Below are 24,200 nucleotides of genomic sequence, written 5' to 3'. Positions count from 1 at the left end.
GGGGAGCAGTGGCAGTGTTAATTACCTCTCCCCAGCAGTCAAGTCTTTGGACCCATTTGACAAGTTGGGATGGATAATGTGACCCCATGTGTGAGGACAGGCCAACTCACAGCTGGATTTGGACACTTCAGGTTGAGCTGGTACATGGACAGATCCAGGTGCTCAGGGCTGGGCTGGAGCACAAGGTTGGATCCAACATGCGGGATCACATTCATGGATTGCCAACCCTGGACCAATCATCTTGCCTGCTGTGCTGTAAGGTTACGCGCCACTGTGATATATCCAAAACACAACCATTACAAGAGCGTATCAGTGACCAAAGTTTTATTGTCTAATGAGATATGGTAGGAAATCTAATATATAAATCTAATATAAATAAGATAAAGGCTGAGCCAAATGACTCAACCACTCACAGGAGTAAAATTTAAGGTGGCTGAAGGTAAATTGAAAGAATGAAGTGTAATAATGCAAGAAAAATGCTGCTTTCTTTTAAAAGCTGAATGAGTTATACCAGATGTGCGTCAGCTAATAAAACTGCTGGATGATTTCCCCTTATTTATAGATGAATTAGCACAGATATTAAAGTTTGTTCAGCTCTTTGAAGATGAAAAATATTACTGGGGAAGAGAATAAGCAAAAATGTAACACAATTAAATCGTATGTTTGTCACTTGTTTAAAGAGGGATGGGTGATATTTTTCAGTGACTGGCAACCCACAGGCTTTAGATTATTCACAGGGAAAGTGAAATATAAAATGCCAGCCAAACACTTCAGAAATTGTTTTAATTATTTTAGAAAGCTTAACAGTGTCCTAAATGACAGAAGCAGTCAGGAAGTAAATATAATTCTATTCTCTCAACAAACATCTGGCTATGGCTTTGCATTAAGTTAAACTGGCAATTAATTTAGTTCGGGTATCAAAAATCTGGCCCATGGAGCCCTATCACCCAGCCTGCAATGTAGTCTGTGGGTCTTAGATTCAAGGTGGATTTGATTTAAATCAAATTGATTTAAATCACTGGTCAGAAAAACCTCGAATTAATCATTGTTTTATACCTAAAAAAAAGTGCATTCTTGTTGTTTGATATCCTTTATTCATTTAACTTCTTGAAACTATGCACTTTTAGAGATAGGTAAGGGCATGACTCTCTGTACACAAACTTGCAGAGAGACAAGAGAGCTGATGGGTAGGTAATCAGGTCCGCTATCTCTCATCTCCATATACTGCTGTTAACAAAGATGTTATTTCTGGAGAGAAAAATCCACAGCTTGAGAACTGAAACTATGCATCACAGAGATGCTTAATGGGATGAACACTGAGTCCCACTGGGTAGAGTGGCTTTCTTTAATCTAAACTATAAGAGAAGCCTCTGGGAACCCCATACGATTGGACCCCTAATATAGTCCATGCCCTGTTGTGACCTATCTATAAAACTTTTCTAAAAAGGTTACATGAATATATGGTCTCAAATAGTATATAATTAAAAGTATATATAATTAGAAGTTATAATCCCTATATTATATAATCAGAATTCTATGATGACATGTTTGAGCTTTAACATATCTTAAATTAAAGCTATCTTTATATAGATTTATTTTTTCAAAAAAAGCATCTTAAAATATATATATAAGGAAATCTCATTTAAATATAAAATCCAATTTTTAATTTTTCTTTAAATAGTTGATTTTAATCCACCCTGCTCAGATTGGACCCATGTACAGCACGTGACACATGACAACTGGTCCCAGGTGCCTGCTGCCACTGCCATATGGGGATAGTCTCAGGTGCCACTGAACCAGTGCTATGCACTTCACTTAAAATTATTACATCCCTCTCTGAACTTTCCATTCACACACCCACAGAATACCTGATTGCCTCTGACCATCCTTCTCCAGCTGTCACTCTATGGTCCTGCCTAAACTACATAATGAGATTACAATAATCTATTTACTGCTTGGTTCACTTGAAAATCCAGCACAGAGAGATGCAGGAGGAGGAAAAGGAGGAGAAGAGAATCAGACCGAGTCAGCTGATATTTGTAGCAGAAATATAGATGGTGAATTCTGAGAACAGAAGCCAGCAGTTTTGCCAACAGTCTGTATATTTACAGACAGTCAATAAAAAAAACAGGCTAAAAACACCTATCTAAAGCCTATAAAAATAGAGCCCTCCATAAAAAAAAAAAAAACCTAAGCGAACATTAGCTTGATAGAAGCTCTGTCTCTAAACAAGGATGGATGCTGAAGAACAGACAGAGCAGAACAGTGTCACCTGGCATGAGTGGGAATGCAGCACCCTGCAGGGAGGATTCTCTCAAGGCTTTTTAGCCCCAGTGGCCCCCTCCCCAAGGCACATGCTGCTTCTACTGTGTCCCACTACTTGCCTGTAAGACCACTGGGTGTCCCACTACTTGCCTGTAAGACCACTGGGTCACAGGTAGGCAAATGGTAGTCCTTCTTTGGGAATCTGTGCCAGAATAGGGAAGCAAGGCTGGTGAGGATAAGGCTGAGGGGGGCAACAACATGGTGCAGGGTGTGTTTTGGGGGAATCAGGGTGTAGGGGTGAGTGTGAGAACATGGTGTAAAGCCACTGCTGCAGTCAAGCAGGGTTGCCAACCTCTTTTTTTTCTTTCTTGTTTTTTTTTGTTTTTTTTAACTGATCCACACATTTTTATTTACAATGAAACTGTTTGGTGTTAAACCTCAAAATATGAACCCAGCCCTTGTTCAGGACCTGAAAAAAGGGTTACATTATATAAAATATATGTTAGTAAAAAAGTTTGCAGACTGTCAGTAAAAGCCCTGGAAGACGTTAACTGAAGGGGAATTTACTGCATGTATCCAGACTGCATATTTCATTACAGTATTAATAGCAACTTGCAGTTGTTGCCCCCATTAACTGTTAACTATACCTTAGAGACTAAAATTAAGCTATAGTCACAGACTTGGACTAACAGAATTCTGAGGTTATCAGTCTGAGGATATTTGCTGTAAATCCAGGGTTGAACTCTATATATACCTAAACACTACTACTAACTTGTAAGCAGAAAACATATTCCAAGCATTGTTTAATCCCTCACTGTATTTTCATATCTGGATCAGCATTTATGATGGCCATCCTTCACAACCCTAGAAGATATTCTGTAAGGTCTCCCTGTGCACAAATGCACTTATTATTTCCTATGAAGGCTAATCAGAAATTCTAAAAGTGTTGTTATGTGTATGTTGGGCACAATGTTAGATGAAAAATACACTTACATCTGAAGTGTACACACATTTACATTAATTCTCTTGACAAGCAGAGACCATCTGTGGCATTCTGACAACTGGACAGGACAACTACTTAAAAACAAGGGCTCAATGATTTATTAATTTGACTGGTAGGCTCCATGTACACACTTACCTCCCAAAGTGCCCAAAATTATAAATTAGCTGCAGAGGAGGTTCCCTAGTAGACTGTAACAGTAAACCAGCTGACCTTCAAGAAATAAAATATATCTAAAGCAAAAATTTTCACCAAGAATAAGTCATGGCTACTGAAGGTTCCAGTTTATTTGCTACTACTTTGGGAGTAAGGGTCAAAAGTTGCAGCCTTTAACATGTTAAATAAATGTGACTGAATGAATGACATTTTTATACATGCAAAGAAGAGTGAGATAGCTACTTATCAAACCCAGACACGGATGTTACAAGCCTGTGTGTGTGAATGCACGAGTGCGTGCACAAAGGGTTGTGCATGAGGCGGCACATGCATGAGAATGTATGCTCACATGCATTTGTGTAAGAGAAATTAAATTCACAGAACAACTCATGATCTGAATTGCATTTTCTCTCTCTGACCCTGAAAGGGCTGTAAGCACTAAGTGTAGCTGGCTAATGCAGAGCTTATGCAGCTCATAAAGAACGTTTTTTATGACATTCTGTTCCATATTGAAGAAAGAAATGAACTCATGTATGTTGTTAGCAATTTTCATAGACTAGGATAAACATCAAATTCTTTCAGCTGAGACATAAAACCACCAAGGAACTGACCATTTGCGGGCAAGAAATAGTCATGGTATGAAGTGTTAACTCCACTGTCCTGGACAAATTCCAGTTTGGCTAATTACATTCAGCCTTCTCTGCAGTTTCAAGTGGATATGGTATATTCCTGTTTATTTATACTATAGAGTTACATACTGTTATGGTGTGTTGCTGTACAATTTCAGTGTTACACACCAGAAGTGGCTGAATTTTTTATTTGGGGAATGACCTCCTGTAGAGCATTCTAGGAGCCTGTGGGATAAAAGAATAAATATGCAGTAATTTTTCTAACTATACCTTGGGGAGCAAAGGAATGGGAGGTAAATATCATGAGGGCCAAAATGTCCCCCCACAGTGAAAGCTATTTCTACTGTAGTGAATGGGCAGTATAATAGCAAAAGAGCTAGGAAAAGGCCATTTCTAGGTCCTTTAATTCCAAAGCTCCCTTTTGTCTTCTACAATGAAAAAAGGCTGGGTGTTGGAGGATTTTTTCTTCATAAAATCAATCCAAATAGGACTTTAAAATGTTCCGATCCTCTTAATTTTCATTATCTGCCTCCTTCAATCTGCAAGCATTGTGCTCACCTACTAATCTTCCTAAGAATACGTAGCAATCATCTTGCACTCCTTCAATACTCAGAGGTCACTCACCACCCATCTACAGACATTAATATGAGGAGGCTAATCCTAAGTTTTCTTTTGTGTTGCTGAAAATGGTCCCAATGCCAACTTGCTAGCTCAGCGCTTGGAGAATACTTTAGATAGAAAACAAAAAGTAAAAACGTGCCTTCGTATTTTGACTCTCAGAATTGTGAGATGAATTCATTTTCAGGAATCTGCAGTAGAAGAAAGCGAATGGGGATGTGTGGTGCAACATGTAAATCATTATATTAGCATTTCTTCCTGATAATGCTAGGTACAAGCAACAAGGGAAGTCAGTCTGTTTAATTAAAAAGAAAAAAAACCCAGCAACACATTCAAGTTGATTGTTACGTACTGTGCAAAGGAGTTGTAGACTAGAATATCAGGGAGAGCATCCATTCCTTGAACTACGTGGAGAATGAAAATAATACAAGAAAATTGCAAGCTAGAATGGAGGCGGTATTTCTGCAGGCTATGGAAAGGAAGGCTGGAGAGCTTACCTACATTATATGACATGTGTCATTGTTATCACTGTAGTTTTCCACTTTTAAGGGCACTGAATTAAACACAAAATTTAACAAAAACAGCCAAGTGAAATACAAATATAAGTGAAATATAAAAACAGCACAGACTAAAATTTGTATTTGACAATCAGGCTCAAAAAGGCTCATCAACAATTTTGGTCAGCTGCCATAAAAATATATTAATTTTATCTGTACCTATTACAAATACCACAAACATCTGCGGAACAATATTACCCAGTTTCATAGCACATAGCTCAGCAAGTTCCTGCGAGCATAAAACTTTATGACTCAGCCATAGGAATTTATTCTACTTACAATAGCTGGGGGATCGTTCCATTCTTCATAAGATATGGCAGCATATGGGTAGATCCTGTCGTTGATAATCTGAAGGGTCGCCAAAGCAATTGCTTTCACTGACTGAAAATAAGCTTCCCAGAACCATCTTGCCTGCAACGAAAGAACGAAATGCATTTTCAAATCCTGTACCTCCAGAGACTTGATGTCTCACAATCAGTTTTCATTTGTCATACACAATCTGCTCGATGACAAATCAGGTGGAAATGAAATGAGGAGGCAGGTTCTTGGGACCTAGCAACGTTTCCACAGAGCCCAGAGACTTCAGAAAGTTGCAGCCAAACAATTAAGAGGAAAACATTTCACTGCATCTGTGGATATATGACTAGAAAAAGACTCCAAGTTTCTTTCATACTTATCACCAATTTTATCCCCTCAAAATGTCAAAAGTGGTCTAACCACAGCATACGGTAATTTATTGTTCTACTTGGTTTCTCTAATTCAGAGGAACTCAAGTGTAGCCTGAAAGCCAATGGAAAACATAGAGTCTACTTCTGGGTCTTTCAACTGCAGCATGAGGAAAAGCTGATACACTGTTTTTACTGCTGGTAAACTCCATCAAACAAGCTAACTTCTATTCATCTACAAAGGAAATAATCTGCTGTTGTGGTTCAGTGGTAGAAACACTGCCACCTACGAGACCTGGGTTCAATTCCCAGACGGGCATATAACTACAGCCATCAAGGCACTGAATGTCTAGACTTGGTCTGGCCACTGGATAGAGGCTCAGTGACCTAAAGGAAGATGGAAGGTCCAGGCGGCCCCCACCCCTCCATACTCCTGCCTAGCCATATGCGTCAAAGGTCCTGGTGATTTCTGTCACATACACTATGATTCAGAAGGATCAATAGTTGCCTATAAAGGAAACAGAAATGCAAGCAAATAGGAACACTTATTTTGAAATAAAAATGTTTGTAGATGCAAATTAGTTGCAGTACTTTTTCCTGGCAATTTTACAACACAACCATGGGGTTTGTATGAAGTTGAATGCTAATCTGAAGCTCTTTTAAAAATAAATGTGACAGTCAAAGAGAAAAATATACAGACTTTAACAGATGAGTCATCTCTAGGCTGAGACCATGCATGACAAGTTTCAATACCGATCCAATTTCAATGCAATGAAAACCCCTGGGTGCATGGTTGGGCGACGAATGCATTCACTGATGTGATTCTGCATTAGACACACCCCCACGGTTACTTTTTGAAAAACAAAGGTCATAAAGTGATCCCCAAAACCCACAACCAAAACAAAGGGAAACATACTTTGTCAATAATCATAGTTCAAGTATGTTGACTCAATAAAAGAGAATTTCCTGGACTTAATTGTTTCTGCAGGGATCTCCAGCACCTTGAAATATCTGGAAGGTAACTCAATTTAGGATTCCCCTAAAGTTCAGTATCAGCGTGCAAGAGTATGCAGGCCTGAGTGGTAATACAAGTGAAAGGCAAGACATTTTCAGATGCACTAGCAGTACAAGAAGCTTGCAGAGCTAGAAAACAAAATTAAGGATAACACACAGATCTGGAATAGTGCTATTTTATGCTACTGGACACTTTTTATGCATGCAGAAAGGCCAGCTTTAATGATAAGCTACCACATATGAGATCTTCCTTGGACAATCCTTTGTGCTGTTGTTCAATGCTAAACAGCTGATACATTCCAACTTACACGTGGATGTTCTTTGGTACAGGAAAAAGTGATTCCTGTAAGCACAATTTGTAAAGCCCTTTGGGATTCTTCAACTGAACAGCAGTATGTACTAATATAATCAGTCTATGGTTTTACTGCTACAGGTGGTGAGGATACAAGCTCATATGTAGACTCACTGCCGTTCCCAAGTAACAGCACCCTTCTGTGCATTGTTCTGAGTATTAGCTATGTGATTTAAAAGAAAATGGGAATATGCTGCCAAGTTCTTATCCTCAGCACTCCACTCTACAGGCAACTTGTAAATCAGATTCTTCACTTTTATATTTCAGAATAAAAAAAAACCCCAATAGTACAAAAAACAGTCAGTCCTTTACTCAGCAAAGAAATGGTTATAGAATGAGGCAATGACAGCTTCACCTAGAGCATTATTTTTATCCTACTACATGGAAGGAACAATAATCACACACCTCACAACCTAAGAACATTCAAAAACTTATATTCAAGAGGCAGGTGGGCTTGTACAATTAAATTTTTAATAGCACTTTTCACCTGGAGAGGACCCAAAGCACCTTGTAAGTGAAGGCCAAATCATTTCATCCACCACAGTTGTTTCTTGGTTAGAAGTTTGCAGCTGGATAAAAGGCCAAAGCAACACTATAACAGAATGAAGGGTCCAAAAGAAAACTGCACACCCAAGTCCGTGAACAGTTAGACATCTGAAGTGCTGCAAATTCATCTCTGATTTGGAGCATTTGGGGCACTCAGTCTCTGATCTTCCAGTCCCAGAGCCTGAACATCATACAAAGAATCATTTTTTCCAGCCTTAGCTGGACTACTTAGCTCAGGCTCCAGAGATTTCTGAGGATGGCAGGAACTGGGAAACAAGAAGTTTCACGCCCCTCTCTCCACTGGAACTGGGAGACGCGCAGAGACAAAAGCAGGGACTTCTGCTCTCCAGTTCTAGGGATTGGAGAGATTGCCATGGACACCCAAGTGCTCAGAAACATTCACTGGCTGTCTGACAAGACCCTGTCATATTCAGTGGACCTCACACACATAAATGGAAGTGCTTCAAAATTTGTATTTCAGCTGCGGTCATGTTTGGAACACTTTAGCCATTTTTAGAGCACTTCCTAGGACATGTATGTCTGTTCACTTGTCATTTGCTTCAAATGTGAGATCTGTCCAATGCCTGAAAGTAGAGAAATATTATGAAGGTAAGTGAAGCAATTAGAGGAATTTGTTCCAAAATACTTTACAAACATTGAATAATCCTCACAGCCCCCATAAGCCAGGACAAAGTATCCCTGTTTTACATACCTGAAATCAATCAGAGAGATGCAAAGTAATACGTGACTTACATAAGAACCCAAAGAAAAACCAGAGGCACCTATATCTGACCCAGAAGTCCTTCTCTTCTGAAATCTTTAACAACCAACTAGTCACAGGTTTTATATTTCATCTGCCCACTGACAGTTTAGCAAACCAACATTGTAAAAGGGAAATTAACTGCTAAAAAAAACTGTATATAGCCTCTGGATGTACAATGGCAGCAAGGGTTAAATGCCAAGCAACTGTAGCATCCTGTGCTATTTCAGTGTCACTAAGTGGTAGAGCATACCATTTCCCTTAATTCAGTGAATTTTTATTGGTACAGTTTGATTTGTGATTGTTACCTCCATAACCAACCCCTCTAGACAAATACAGACAGACAGGATCTATATAGACCTTCTCTCCCTCCTGTTGGCTGCAGCAGGAATTAATCTCACACAGCTTCCTTTTGCTGCAAGAACGTTTGCAATGTCAGGCAGAATTACATCCTCACACCAGAAACAAGGCGGGAGAAGAGGGCGGAGGGAATTTACTCTTTATAGACTAATATTTATGTAATTATTAATTTTGGGTAAAGAGCTAGAAAATGTTTCCACACTTGGTTGTAATTCTTCAGAGTTGTGTTTCTTTAAGGCAGAACTCAAAACCTTCTAAGGGGATTGCAAGTCTCCAAACAGATGTTTCAAGGTCTCATTACTTCCTTCCCACCTTGTTTGCTTTTATAAAACAGAACTGATTACCATGAGTAGCTATTCCCTCCTATCCAACATGGTAAGTTACTGAGCATATGAGAAACAATTTTCTACTAGGGAGCAATTTTTCAATCAAAATAATTTCTACTCTACAGCATATGCAAGTGTAAAGTTTGCATTACCAAGACAAAAGAAAGAATAAGAAACTAGATCAGGAAGACAGAGCCAGTCACATAATAGCACAGTAACTTGGTCTGGCCACAAGACCAAAAAAAAAAAAAATCAGAAAAGCTTGAGTTGTACTCTTGGCTCTAATACCATCTCTCCCTGCACCTTTGGACAAATCACGTCAATGTTCTACTTCTGTTACCTCAACTATGAAACTGGAAGACTAATTATTGTAAAGTCAGCATGTTTTTAGTATATTGGTTTGTGCCTGTATAGTACCTCAAATCTAAGAGGTACTACAAAATGACTGTATTCAAAATGCTTTAAAAACTGTCCCCCATCAAACCCTTGAAAACCACTGTTACAAGACCAAAAACACCAAAAACATCTTATGCCATGCTGGCATGGCAGGTAAAAATAGGGGAAACAAGGACACTGCCATGCTATGGCATGTCACTACCGAGACAGAGAAAAAATTAGTGGAGATATACTTGGGAGTTAAAATACACCTAGGAAAAGAAGCATGCGCCATGTCATAGAAAAAGGCAAAACCCATACAGTCATTGCCAATCTCACATGGGGGTGGGAATCCTTCCTGACTCCAAATTAGTGATTAGTATGCCCCTGAGCATAAGGGCAAGACCCTATTACTAGGAACCTACAAAATTTCTAAGTATTGGCAGGAACACCAGTAAAAACATCTCGACTTTGCTATGACCAACATTTAATACTTCAGAGGAAAGCCAAAAATACTCTAGAAACCAATAAAACATTCATGAAAGAAAAATATTCTTTCCTAGCCCCTACAGAGAAGCTCTCAAGCATATGATGGCCAGACTCCTCCTAGAGAAAGTTTCCTTTCAGCCATAACGCTGGGATTGCAATCCTTGAATCCATACATCACGTGCATTCTTTAGAAAGCCCCAAACACCAAAATCTAGCATACTATTCCAGTCAAACTCTTCAGTTCCATCTTGAAGTATTTCAGCTTCTTTGCCTCGTCTGCTCTGCTCAGCAGACCATTTCAGGACATCACTCCTCTTATTAGTTAGAAAACTCCTAATTTCTAACCTAACTTTTAAACAATGAAGTTGTAGTCATAAAATCTTTAGCCTAAGCTGAAAGGGTCTTTAGCCTAAGCTCTCCCCTTCCACAATATTCGCTATGATTTATAAAATGTAACCATATCCCCTCTAAATACTTGCTAAACAGAACAAGCCTCTAATCTCTTCATCAGACAGATCCTCCATTCCCTTATGCATCTCAGTGGCCCTGCTTTGTACTTCTTTCAAGTTAATCTCGTTTGATCACTGATGACCAGAATCATGTCACATCAGTGCTGTGTATAGAGGTACTAGTGTTTCCCTGCCTAAACTCCCAGAATCACATTAGCCTTTTTGATGCCAGCCTAACACTGGCAGCTCAGAGTCATCCTACAATCAACCAGTACCATTTCTAGCAAAGTTTGTATTATTGGGAATAATATTAAGGCCCTAATAAGTATATATAAAACATTGTTACTAAGCTAAAAAGAAGGGGGTTACTGTTCATTGATGCATGGTGCACAGGAAATCTTGATTTCCTTTGAGCAAGCTCACAAAGCACCCAAAGCCAATGAGCACTTTCTTCGTGGCTCCAGTTCTGTGACTTTATTCAGGTGGACTGCAGAAAAACTAAGGGGTTTGAATTCATCAGGTATAAGTAACACCCATCACTGCAATAATCAGATGCAAAGGCCAGACGCATGTACAGCTATTTTCAAGAAAAACAGCTTGCAGCAAGAGGATTGCCCATTCACTGCAAGTAACATTTATTTAGGCAAGGTGTTATTTTTCTTAGAAATAAACACACTTGGGGGCCCAGCATCTCTTCCTAAACTCTTTACAAGCCAGCACAGCATCAGATTACACAGACCATTCATAAAACATTTATAAGTCCTAGTGTTAATGCCACTAATGGTGCTCCGGTGTAGAGTGCAAGAGAGAGCAATGCAAATTTTCTGATTACTTCGTGAAAAGAAAGACACTAGGTATGAGGCAAGAAAGGAATATTATGAGATCAACAAAACATAGCTCCCCTTGATTCATGAAGAAAACCTTCCAGTTTTCTATTATTTAAGTCAGCCCAGGATTTGGTGGAAATGGGGAATGTCAGCAAAGAAAGAAAAGGCAGTGGGGAAACAGGTATGGAAGAAAGCAGTAAAAGTTAACTACCCATAAAAGACCAATTCTCCAAACCTACAGGTCAGGCGCCATGATGTTGTAAGATTTTGCCCCACCATAGGAGCCAAGTGCTCCTAAAGTGTCACATTTGAAAAAGTTTACAAGGCCTTGAAGTGTTGCCATTTTCACACTGGTTGAGGTTACTCTACTTTAACTGCTCTCCTTTTATATGGTCTTTCTAATACAATTGCCACAGGTTTTTACTCCATTAGCAAGGAGGCTTGGAAAGCTTTGGCAAAAGGAAGGAGTATAACCTAGTTGCTAAAAATACTGAAGTGGAAAACTATGCCTTAATCTTCCATGTATTCACTGCTTAACATCTGGCAAATCATTTTTTGCTTCTGCTACAGCATCTGCCCAGTGTGTGTAATATCTACCTCACTGAAGTACTGAGAGGCTTTATTGTTTGCAAAGACCTGAAATGTCTGCATGGATTAGCCAAAACGTTTCTTCCTAGTTTTCACAAAAGACCAAGTCTTTTAAACTAGGGGCAGGCAAAGTCTGGCTTGCAGGCTGGTTCTGGTCAACAGTGGATTCCATGTCCCAGTCGCCCCTGTGCATAGCTGGGTCCAGTCTCCCTGGAGACCCCAGCCACACCTGCAAAGCTGGGGTTGCCATGGAGACCAGCCCCAGCCATGCTGGCAGGGCATGCAGCAGGACAGGAGGCTGCTCTGGAGCCGCTGGGATCTTGCAGTTGGGGCAACTTGCTCTGCAGCCTGCATGCTCTGGGCAGGGGCACATGAGCAGTGGATTGCAGCTCTGCCCCTGTGCCAGACTAGGCTGTCATTGCTGCAAGGAGCTGGCAAAGCTGTGATGTGCAGTCTGCATGCTCCAGGCAGGCATGCACAGGCAGCTGATCGCAGCTCTACCCCAGCTCCTTACAGTGGTGACAGCCTGGTTTAGAGCAGGGGCAGAGCCATGATCCCCTGCCTGTGCACCCGTACCTGGAGCATGCAGGCGGCAGATCACGGCTCTGCCCTGGCTCCAGAGCAAGCTGCCCCCATTGCAAGATCCCAGTGGCTCCGGAGCAGCCCCCTGCCCCGCTCTGCCATGTGCCCTGCCAGCACAGCTGGGGCTGGTTTCCATGGCAACCTCATCCTTTTTCTTTCACCTGCAGCAGCTAGGGTCTCTATGGAGAATGGCCTCAGACATGTGGGCAGGGACGGCTGGGAAATGAAGTCCAGCTCCTGGCCAGATCGGCCATCTTTTCCACTCCTGGTTTGAACCTACCATTTAGCCAGCTACTACTACTACGATAAGTAACTAGAGCAGCCTTCTGCCCTTTGTTAAATATGTAGGCAAGGCATATAATATGCATATAATATGCAAATATATATCCTGGATTCTACGTAGCTGAGATCAAAATTAGAAGATTGCCAGATGATGTCTTGAAGGTCCGAACTTACACAAAATATTTGATGACAGCCACACCTCTCCAACAGAGACAGAGAGCACAGAGGCTACATTCCCCAGCCTGCTACCTCCATCTGGCTCCAAGCTACCTCCCAGCTTAGGTTACAGGTCCTCAAGTGGACCTGTCATCTTAGGGTACTTCTCTATCTGGTATACTATATGTCCTCTAGTGATACTTGTATCAGGTCTGTATTATATACCACAGTACAGTGTCATACAAAGATAACTTCCTCTGCTTTTGGAACCTGTACAGCCATGCTAACCCCCAGAAACAGGACTAATAAACCTTGTTGGAGATATGCTTATAGGGCTGTACTGCTTTCAGATCCAAGATTCATTACACTGTGCAGACATATATTCCCACACTATTGAACTTTTAAGTTACCATTTTTCCATTCCCTTTACTGTGACTTCTACCATCATTTTTATGACTTGTTCACTGATTTAGCAACTTCCTCACTGTCTGCATATCTATCTCTTCCTCAGTATGCAACTCCACAGAAAAGAAATCTTCAAGTGCTTCAGACATGACCAGCATCATCTCTGTTTCTTCTAGAAGGTGGGGCTTGAGAGAAAGTCACGTAAGATTTCACATAATTCAGAGTGAGGAGGCAATTTGTTGTTCCTAGCAGGGCAAGATTTGGGATAATATTTTCAAAAATGCTTAGGTCCCATTTTCAAAAGTGCCTTCAAAATTCGAAGTCCCACTGATTTTTCCCAATAGGTCAGATGATGCAGGAAAGAGAAAAGGGCAAGCTACAATTTAACAAGTGATTAGTAATTTTTTTGGTTCACTAAAACCTCAATAACCTGATTTTCAAAAGACATATACTCAGTATTTTCTGAAAAACATCCTTTTTAATGGGATTTTAATTTGGTTACTCAAATTGGAGGCATCCAGAATCAACAGTCACTTCTGAAAATTTTTGCTGAAAGTAAAAAGTTAATGCCTCTTCCCCCAGGCACAAGTCATTACATTGGAATGTTAATAGTAGACCTGTTAAATCAACGAGTATTGGTAAACTCATGCTAGATTGTCTGACAAAGAAATGCTTTCTAAAATATTTTCATGTTTTACATAAGATTAACTTTAAAGTGTTTTTCAAAGTTGAGTTAAGAAGGTTGTGGTGTGGCTAGCTGCCAAAAAGGACCTATTCTTTAGAAAAGCTGGTTATAATGCAAGTACTATACAGAGAGGACCCTTAAAACCAGCAACTTAAAACAATGTGTCATATGTTCAGTTTCCAATTCTGACATAAAGACTAAATCGTAACTCAAGCTGGTTTGAGCTTTTGGTAACCCAGTGAAGGAAAAAAGGAATGAGAAGAGTATCTTATACAAATGTTACACACCACATACTATGTTAATGAAGGGTTTTATTTTATTAAATATACTGGTGATATTTTAACAGTATTTCTGTACACACAGCCAAGTTCTGTTTCCTGACAGTGCTGAACTGCACAAGCTCCAGAACTCCAAGAAGCCAAAAGCAGAACTGCATTCACTTAACTTTGCCTAACTAACCACATGCCTATGAAGGTAAAATGGCCTATGAAGGTAAAAATCCATTGCTTCAGATGACTTGTACAGGTTGAACAGAACACCAGTTTACACTCTTACTATATTAAGAGCCCTCTCAGCTGTCCTTCATTACAGGCACAAATGTATTCAGGTAACTTATCCAGGATGCTTTGGATCAATACTGCTTGGTTATAACAATGTGTGTCGGGCACAGAAAGATGAAGGGTAGGTCAAGGCCTCTTTCACTACTCCCTCCCCTGTCACTCCAACTTGAGTCTCTAAAACACTGGTTAAGACGCATGTTACTGGTATGGACCAGATTTTGCTGAGGACTATGAATATTCTGACTCAAGTATTTTTAAGGGTTGTGAAATAGAATTTTTTCTGGATACTTTTAGGTAAAATTTTACAAGGCATGTTAAAATGAAACATCTTTGTATCTCTTCACTTGGAATGGACTGTGTGCGCTAACTCAGATGATTAAATACATTTGATACCATACTCATTTTAATCTAAGAAGAAAGAAGAATATTTGTCCTCCCCAGAAATACAATTTTCCCCACCCCACTACACAGCTTTCTCCCCTCTCTCTCTCTTTCTTTTTTTTTTTTTTTTTTGAAGTTGCCAATTCAGAAGGGACACAGGTCAGAGGTCAAAATGCTAGTCTGACCCTCCAGATACCAGTCGCCTGGGAGCAAACTTGTAGGGGTTCTTTATAGACTACTGACATCACAAATGCTGACTCACGGAGCCAAAGTTAAAAGCACACGTTAATACCAAGATATTCATTCCAAATTGCTTCAAGGTTTTTGTACTGCAGTTTTTTCCTGGGTTTCTCTCCCATAATTGGGCTTTGGTAGTTCATGAGGAATTACAATAATCCACACACTCTGCACAATAAGCACAAATCACCGTGATTCACTACAGCAATTGAGCTTCTGTTAAAATTAGTTTTACAAAGTCTTTCCTGCACCAAGTTTTTTGTTTTGCTTTTTTTAAGTCTTCATCCCCATTCCTATCTTGTACTGCACACTGACCAACAGCACTGCTCTGACAGCTGCCAATAATACTACATACAAAAGTTTCTCCTTGGCAAAAAGAAGAGTGCCCCTGTTGTCTTATACAGCAGCAACATTTCTGTGTTCTTTAAAATACAAGCCCAATTTGACCCCTAAAAATATGCGTCTAATCTTTCAAAATTTATAGCAATGTTTCTCACCCCAACTAGTTTTGGGAATGGGGGCCTACAGCAAGAAAGGAGTTATGTGGATGGGGAATGCCACATAGCACAGTCATGCTGCTATAGGTAATGCATGGGACAACAGAAACCCAGATCCTCTCACTGCTCCTGCAACAAGCACTTACAAAAGGCTCATAGGCAGTCCTATGTACCTAAAAGACTGGCCTTGCTGCACACAGAACAGACACAAAAATACACCCAAATCACAAAGCCAATAACGTACATTTCTCCTGTAAATATTACAAAGCCTTTTGGTTGGGGGAATGGGTCTAAAACAGGGTTGGGCAATTATTTCAGACAGAGGGCCGCTTACTGAGTTTTGGCAAGCCCTCGAGGGCTGCATGACAGGTAGCCAGGAACAGATAAATATTAACTTTCTAATTTTTTTAGGGGCCCCGCAGGCCGGATATAATAGCCTGGCAGGCTGCATCCAGGCTGCATTTTGCCCACCCCGGCCTAAAACATGCAGAAGAAACCACCAGCGAAGATAAACAAAACAATACATAAAGAAACAAAAATAAAAGGTAAGAGCAAAAAATATGAAATGCATTTATATCTTAAAAGGTCAGTAATGTAAAAAACTGGGCCTGTTTCAAATGTTTTGCTCCCAGTGAGTTTTCACATTTACTTTAAATAATACAGAAGATAAAAGAGTTTGCTTTTCTAGATATCACAGTGCCAGTGCAATCACAAGAGAGAAAGGTGGACTCTACTTTGCCTTCTAGCTGCAATTAAAAGAGCCTTATCACTGGAAGTGGCTTAAGATGTAGAAAAGAATCAGTTTGATTGTATTAGATCCCAAAGACATTTGTAATAATGAGTGACCATTTGAAATTTTATTACAGTCAGTGAAAAAGGACAAATACAAACCTCCACAATGCCATTTTCAGGATAACCACACTAGGATTAGCAGGCACTTTACATACCCGCTTCTCTATTAGCTGTACAAAACCAAACCTCTGACAATCTGTGTTTCTGTAAGCGTTGCTGCAATAGCCAGGGCAGTCCAGAGAGGAAGCAAACAAACAAACAAAAAAATCAGTATATAATTGCAGACAACATTCAAAAGTTATATGACTGCCTATTAAGAGGGGGGAAGGTTCAACCACATTTCTTGACAAGTGACGGACAGCTCCTGAAACAGAAAGCAATAGGTTTCAAGTCTCAGGGGTATCGCCTTCAAATATGTCTATGTTCTAAGGGTAGATCAGTTTTCCCTGCTGCAGGCATCCTGCTGAGAGGTGAGTTCCCAAGCAAAACACAGAAATCTGACTGTGAGCCTTTGAGGTGGCAGGAGCTAAGAGGGGTTCAAAGACAAGGCCGGCTGGTGAGTAGCACCTCAGAGCACACCAAGGGTTAGAGGTTAGTAAAGCAGGAGCCACTGGCCAATAAAACCGTGTTTGGAGAGCCCACTCTGCAGATAAATTGGGGATCTGTTTACACCTTTCCCAGCTTTCTGAGTTACACACACTGGTGCCTCCCACTGTGATCTTGTCCAATGTCCGCTAGCATCTCCCCTGGTCAGCAGCTGCCCTGCTCTCTGCTGGCTGACTTTGTAACGTGGCAAAAGGATGCTTGGAAACTTTTAATCAGTATCCAGCATCAAAAATAAATAAATAAAAGCACAACTTGTGTCAACTGCTGCAATAAGATCCGTCTTGTTTGAGATTTCCCATGACTGCCATACTAATGCCGGGAGAATAGAAGTTTAAATTCCCTTGATTAGGAAGGTTAAACACAAAACAAGCCCAGTGCCAATCACACACATAAAAGGCCAGGGTTTCGCAGGAAGGAAAAAAAAATGGATGTAGGATTACCACAATGTTCTAGCTTTCAAAAACCAGCACACTCCTCCTTTTCAGAAGTTAAGCCATCCTCTAGAAAGAGCTGAGTCTGTTTGATGAAGGCCTGGTTTTTTCATTTTTTTGTTAACTATGAAATATGTTTTTATTTTATACACATATAAACACACACCAATTGGAAAGTGTCAGACAGCCTTATCCATGTGTAGTGCTGCCAGCTCTGCCTGCAATGCATATGTAGTTTTAATGAACTTTTTTGCTGGTGGAAAGCTGTTGGGCCAATAGCTCTGAAGTCCTTCATCCACACAGCAGGTATAGCAAATTTCCCCCACAACTTAGAGCAGGGGTGGGCAACATATGGACTACGGACCACATCCAGCCCGCTAGGCACTTTCTTGCGGCCTGTGGTGCCCACCAACAAATTGTGCCCTAACCAGCCCTTCTGCCCATGAGAGTGGGAGTGAGGTGCCCACATATACACATGTCCCCAACATGTCCTATTGCACCTCGCTCCCACCTTTGTGGGCGGAAGACCTGCGGGGCTTCCCCGGGATCCTGCTTGCTCCAGGCAGCAGGTAGGGAAGCAGCGAGGATAGGGGCAGAGCTGCAGCTGGATGGGAGCACAGAGCATGGGGCTGCTGCTGCTGGCCCATCTCTATCACTGACACTGCTTGGAGGGACTTCCAGTGGCAAAGGTCAGGGTTTAGGGGGCAGTCCCAAGATGGCAACCAGGGGGTGGGGCCATGGTCAAGGGGTGGGATACGCATGCGGCCCTGGAAAGCTTACCAAACTTTGTTAAGCAGCCCTCCACCCAAAACAATTGCCCACTCCTGCCTTAGACAACTGCAATTGGTTTCATAGTTGGTAGACCTCAAGAGCTAAAAAAGCCTAACATCTCCCTGACCAGGACCGGGGGGGTTGGAGACATCTCCAGCCTTGAACTCATAACCTTCTGGGCCTGCCCACAAGGCACAAACCACTAAGCCAGAGAGCAAAGGCCAGCAGGCAGGAGTGGGGAAGAAGAGGAACGAGGGTCAAAGTACTTTACCATTTAAAGTCCAATCTGGCTTTACACTCTCTGAAGAGCTTTGCTAAACATGGAGAGTTACTATTACTTGAGATGGCATAATGAAAGTGTTGACAACCTATGGCCCATGGGCCAACTTCAGCCCACAGAGCCATCTGAACCAGCCCATGGATGGTGGGTTTTACCATCAGTGTCAGGTCCTAGCACCTGTCTACCCACCTGTAACTCAAATGGATCACTCCAGCCCACAGCCTAAAAAAAAAAAAGATCACCAACCACTGGCATAATGCCATGTATAGACGAGTCCAGCAGGGAAGTGGCTGGAGATAACATTTACTTCACCTAGACCACCAAACAGCTGTTAGTGAAAAAAGCAATTTTTTTCATTCTAGAAGGAAACCGCATCAAGCGAAAAGCGTGTTGTTCCACTACTGGTTCCAGGAAGCGTGACCATCTCCTGAAATGTCTAATTCTGAGCATTCTTAACATAAAAGCATGGACAAAACAGTGTCGAAAGGTGCCAAGTCCGGGGGCCATTCCCATTTCTAAAGGAGAATTAAAATTACCAGCTATCAGGAAAAAAGGGGAGAAACAGCTGCCTTGACAATTCTCACTATTTTTAAGTCTAAGGCCATCAGAATACCTGTATACTGCCATTACTGCCCACTCGTCCACCCCAAAAAAGTCATGCAGTTGCCCTAAACATGGCATTTAAGAAACTGCATCAGAAGGTACATTTGCATAACTGCTGGTCAGAAAGTCAAAAGGTAAAACAGGGTCTGAAGGTTATCTAGCTGTAGACTGAATGTCTCTCCAGGGCAAGAGAAAGCTTCGTAACTTAAAACCAAACATTTTTATAGGAAAGCATGTGATTCAGTCATTAGAGTGCTGAGAACCAAAACTCAAACTCCTTTACCAGCACTACCAGTCTGACCTTTTCCAAGTTTACTCATCTGTAAAATGGGCATAATTGCAGCAGTAATGAATGATACTTTTGCTACCTGCAAAGCAAAAAATGTAAAGCACTTTTAGGATCCTTAAGTAAAGCACTATAAAATGCAGTGCATTTTTACCACTTAGCTAAACTCTAATTTTACAATGACTTCAATTATCAGGTAGGCACCAGACTTGGGCAAAATTTGAGGAACAAACCAAAAAGCAGAAGACAAGGAACCCAGAAAATCGCTCATAAGCACAGTCAGTCTGAAGCTGGCTGCTTAAGTCACATAGTATTAAATATTCTCACATTAGAAATACACAGCTTTCAGATTGGGATAGTCTGGATTTACTTGTTGTGTATCTAAATTCTCTCAAATATCCTGCAGCTGGTATTTAGCAACCTCCAACTGACTAGTAGTAAGGAATGCATGTAACTAATTTAAATTGGGATGTTGTTAAGAGTGTAAATTGTCTTCTTCAGTTCAAATCTAAGCTTTTCTTACTACAGGCTGAAAACCCATATTCTAATGCATTGCAGATCTGATCCATAAAAAAAATCACTGTACAGGTTACTCACTGCTGTCAGGGATTTCCTACCTATTTCCTAAAATATGGTATGAAGGTTGTTCTGCTACAGAGTAAATATGAAGGCCATTTTCTTCTTTCTGGAAAACAAAGCTGGGGGTGAGAATATGAAGAATCTAGGATAAGAATGCTCCTTGCAAATGACTGGAAACATTTTTTGTCTGTAAATGCCAAAGATTCTGCAACTCCCTTAGTGCTCCTGGCATCAAGCCAGGTAATACTTTTTCCTTTCCCTTGCTGTCTGCAGCAACAGATCTTTCCCCAGGGGGAGGGAGGATTGGAGCTAACTTTACTGCATCTGATAAGAAGGCAAACTGTCCAGGCCTGACATTTATGGAGGACTCAGGGTTCCATGGAAGCACTCTGGGAGGATTAAAGTGGGGTTAGCCTCTACAATCACACTCCCTAAAATGCTACAAATGGCAGATGGATGAAAGTTCTTTTAAAATTTAATAACGATGATTCTAAAGAGCCCTAAGACAGAAGCTGCTCTCCATCAAGGGAAGAGGTACAGCTGGAAGTCAAATGTTCTTATTAAAAGGCTTGTAAGACCCTTAAGAGCCTTGAACCCTTAAGATGTGCCCTACTGCTCACTGTAAAAGGCAGATCAGATATAGTCTAGGGCTCTACTTCTAATGGCAAGATAAAAGCAGCCATTTGGAAACTCACTTGTCCTCACTGACCCCTCCCCTGCGTTCCCCCCCCTAAAAAGTATCTAGATATTGAAATGAAGTTTGGCTGGAGGCAGATACTCTGCTTATCAACCAATGAAAGCTAAGATCCTACCTCGTGTTTATTTTCCCCTCCTCCACAAAAAAATTCCATGCAATCCATTAGGTTAAACTTTGCCCAGAACTGTTTCCGTGTAAGAAGGAGAAGTTTCACACGCCGGCATTCACTGCCTGGAGCCAGCAGAAATGCTCATATAGCTGTCAGCAAACTGATAAGAGCTGAAATTATTCCACAGAGTCCTCTTTTAAAGAAGAGCCAAAGAAGCACATTAAATGAAAGGGAGGAGGGGTCAGAAAAGCCAGCCACTCATGTTGTTTTAATGTGGCTGGCACTAAAACAAGTCGCTGATTTATGCATATGCTCATGTCTTCAGCTCCGTTTGACCTGGAGACTGAACTCCTATTCGGGTCACAGCCGAGGCATATGGGATGTGAGCTGGAACAACTGCCAAGGCATTGCCCATGTATTATTACCTGCTCGGGGGACAGAATATTGCGACCCTTTTCAGAAGCCTTTTCCGGGTTATAGAAGGCCTTAAAAGCGAGAGCTATGTTTGCTTTTAAATTTTTCTATCATTTGTAGCATGGAAGTACCATGAATGTCAAGTCTAGTCTTCTCTGTTTTTACAGAAGGATTTCTTGCATGGCTGTAGTGAGATTGTGAGCTCATATATAAGCTGAAGGGGCAGAAGTGCCATATTTAAGACTGGCTGGTGGGTTCCTTCTCCTATTTCCATCTCTAAAATGTTCATTATTGACTAAGGTTAAGCCAGCACTGAAGAAAACACAAAAATTCTAGGAATCTAATTAAAAAAATAAAATTAAATAAAAAATTACGTCTCTTCTGCATAATCTTTAACTCTTCTCCTTAAATTACCTCAGCTTCTAGTCTCTTAATTTTTATACTATAAGATACTAATCACTAATCTTCCAGAGTGGGCAAGACTTTAATTAAAAACATATGCAGAACAAACCCAAAAGCCCCTTTTCCTTCTTTTTTAAGGAACTCAACCCCACTATGCACCCCCTTTCAGGCTTCTTTGTCAAAAAGAAGGGAAAAAAGAAATAACCCCTTCCTAACATAACTGCAGATAAAACTAAGACTATAAACAGGTATCTGTCTTTGGAGAGGCATCAGGTGTACTTGGATGCATCCCAACACAGCTGATCCACTTCACTGGTGTCTACAGACATAGCTGGGGCCTTTGTTGGCTCCATGATGCCCCAAGAGCTTTAGGGGCCTGATCCTGTAAGATAATGGTCCTGGGTGCTGTACCCCAATTTAGGTCACTGCAGCCTGATACACATACTGTAGGTAGATCCAGCAGGGGGATTCCCATGGTGCATATGTGGAAGCAGAGGACCCCCATGGGGACATCCATTTGCAGACATGCCCCAAGTCACAAGACAGTATATTGATATGTGCACCATGGAAATCCCTTGCAGGGGAATTCCTTTGGCATACAATAAACAAACACATCCTCCCATTTAAGGCACCATTTAAGGCATCACAAACTGTGGCTGCCTTTGGTCGCGGCAACATTTTTGGGCACTTGAAGCATGAAAAGGGACTATGATGTCTTTGCTCACAACTTGTGCTGCCATAAAAAAAAATTATGGCAGCACAAGGGCAAGGTCTGTTTGCACCCTTAAATTCTATTCCCAGGTTACAGTGCATGCCTACAGATCTGCAGGTCTGTATTTATACCACTAGAACTTGAATTTTCAAAGAGAGATGTGCATATGCTTTTTTAGATTAATTTCCAAGCTCACAAAAAAACAAAGAAAGGACCTTTTAAAAATGAAAGGCTTAATTCTGAGTTGCTATAAATGTTCACAATAGTTTGAGACACTGTACTCAATTACAATGTGTATATAAAAATGTATAATTTATAGAGTAACCAAACTACCAAAGCAAAAATAAAAAAAAAATATAAAAACAGGAGACTTTTACTGGGGAAAAGATTCCATATGGCATGGTTTTGACAGAAACTAGGAAGGCATTTTCTTATCACTTTCTTTTTCTTCCATTCTGCTCCTCTCCCTTTTCCATGCTTCAGCCTTCTGCTGCTTCCCTCTCAGCTTTAGATCTCAGCCTTACTCAATCTCTGTCATATGTCTTTATCACATCTGTTCCCAATCCTTTCCCCTCTACCCTTTGTTCATCTGTAGGGTACAGGAGGTGAAAGCAGAAGCATAGGTGCTTACCTACAGTTTAGGTCAACAGCTGCAAGAATCTACAGTGTAGCTAACTGCCTGTACGCTTGCCTTTCTGTTTCAGACTCCATTTGAATTTTCATGTGCGAGAGAGATGCTATTGAGGTCCCTGAGCAGGAGACTTCAAGGAAAATCAAGAGGGCAATATTAGTGCATGTAACAAACCTGATGGTGGTCCTAGAGGTGCATGTTTCACCTAGCTGGGATAAGTTTGGGCAGCTCAGTTGCCTAGTACATTAGTTAAAGATCAGTTAAATCTGTTGAACTTTGCAAGAGCCAGGACAAATTCTATTTTCTGTAAAGCTGACAGGAACCTTCCCAGCTCATGGAAGGATATAATCAGCATTTATATCATAAAAAAGAAGGGACTACTATAGTTATCTGAATCCAAAATGACATCAAAGTTAAGACAACCCCTCCCACGTAATTAGATTTTATATCCATGCTGCTGCCTATCCCCCACCCAATTTCAGACTCAAGCCCTATCCCCTGACCAGCACTGCTGCTGACTTCAAGCAGCAGTGTCAGCAGCTACCCCAGGACAAAGTCAGGTGCTTGGACTAGTACTCGAGTCCAAGAAAAGGCTTGTTTTATCCATGTTGACTGAGGGGAAAAAACCCTGTCTTAGATTTGAGTAAATATAGTACTTGTTCCTCCACAACAATGCAGAGTGGTGTGCAGCATGAAGATTCAATTCTGGGAGCAGCTGTCAGAAGCAGAATTTGGGTGACTGGATGGCAAAGCATCCTGTAAGTCTGATCAGTAAAAGCATATACTAGAACAAGAACTTGACCAAGGCCTCATAGCAAGTCAGTGGCAGTGCAGGCAAATACAATACAACTCAGCTTTTAAGTCTCCAATCCTACTCTGAGCATTAAATACTGCTGCTGCTTTTTGCACTGATTTATACCATAGACTCTATGCAAAATAAAGTTGTACTGTATGAAGTTAGCCCAAACAAACTCCAAGGAACATTAATCCAGAGACCTCGGGAAAAGAACACAAACGCAAATAAGTTACCCTATTCACAAAAGCAGTGCTTTCCTTCGCATAAAGACCATATAAACTAACTTCTCCCAAACAAAGCTTACAACAGAAAAAATTTATTTTCAGGCTC

General features: G+C 40.9%; 1 protein-coding gene across 1 annotated transcript in view; it reads right to left on the bottom strand.

The window, feature by feature from the left end:
- Positions 1 to 24,200, bottom strand: part of EXT2 (exostosin glycosyltransferase 2) — a 112,157-nt gene that overhangs the window by 50,023 nt on the left and 37,934 nt on the right. The window contains exon 8 of the mRNA XM_090032973.1: positions 5,505 to 5,636. Coding sequence (XP_089889099.1) covers positions 5,505 to 5,636 — 132 coding nt within the window. The remainder of the gene's footprint in view (positions 1 to 5,504; positions 5,637 to 24,200) is intronic.

The sequence above is a fragment of the Crocodylus siamensis genome, chromosome 2, assembly GCF_052110815.1.
Source record: "Crocodylus siamensis isolate JL-2025a chromosome 2, ASM5211081v1, whole genome shotgun sequence".
In the NCBI taxonomy this organism is placed as follows: Eukaryota; Metazoa; Chordata; order Crocodylia; family Crocodylidae; genus Crocodylus; species Crocodylus siamensis.
The sequence above is the reverse complement of the archived record's forward strand: the minus strand, read 5'-3'. Positions and strand labels throughout refer to the sequence as shown.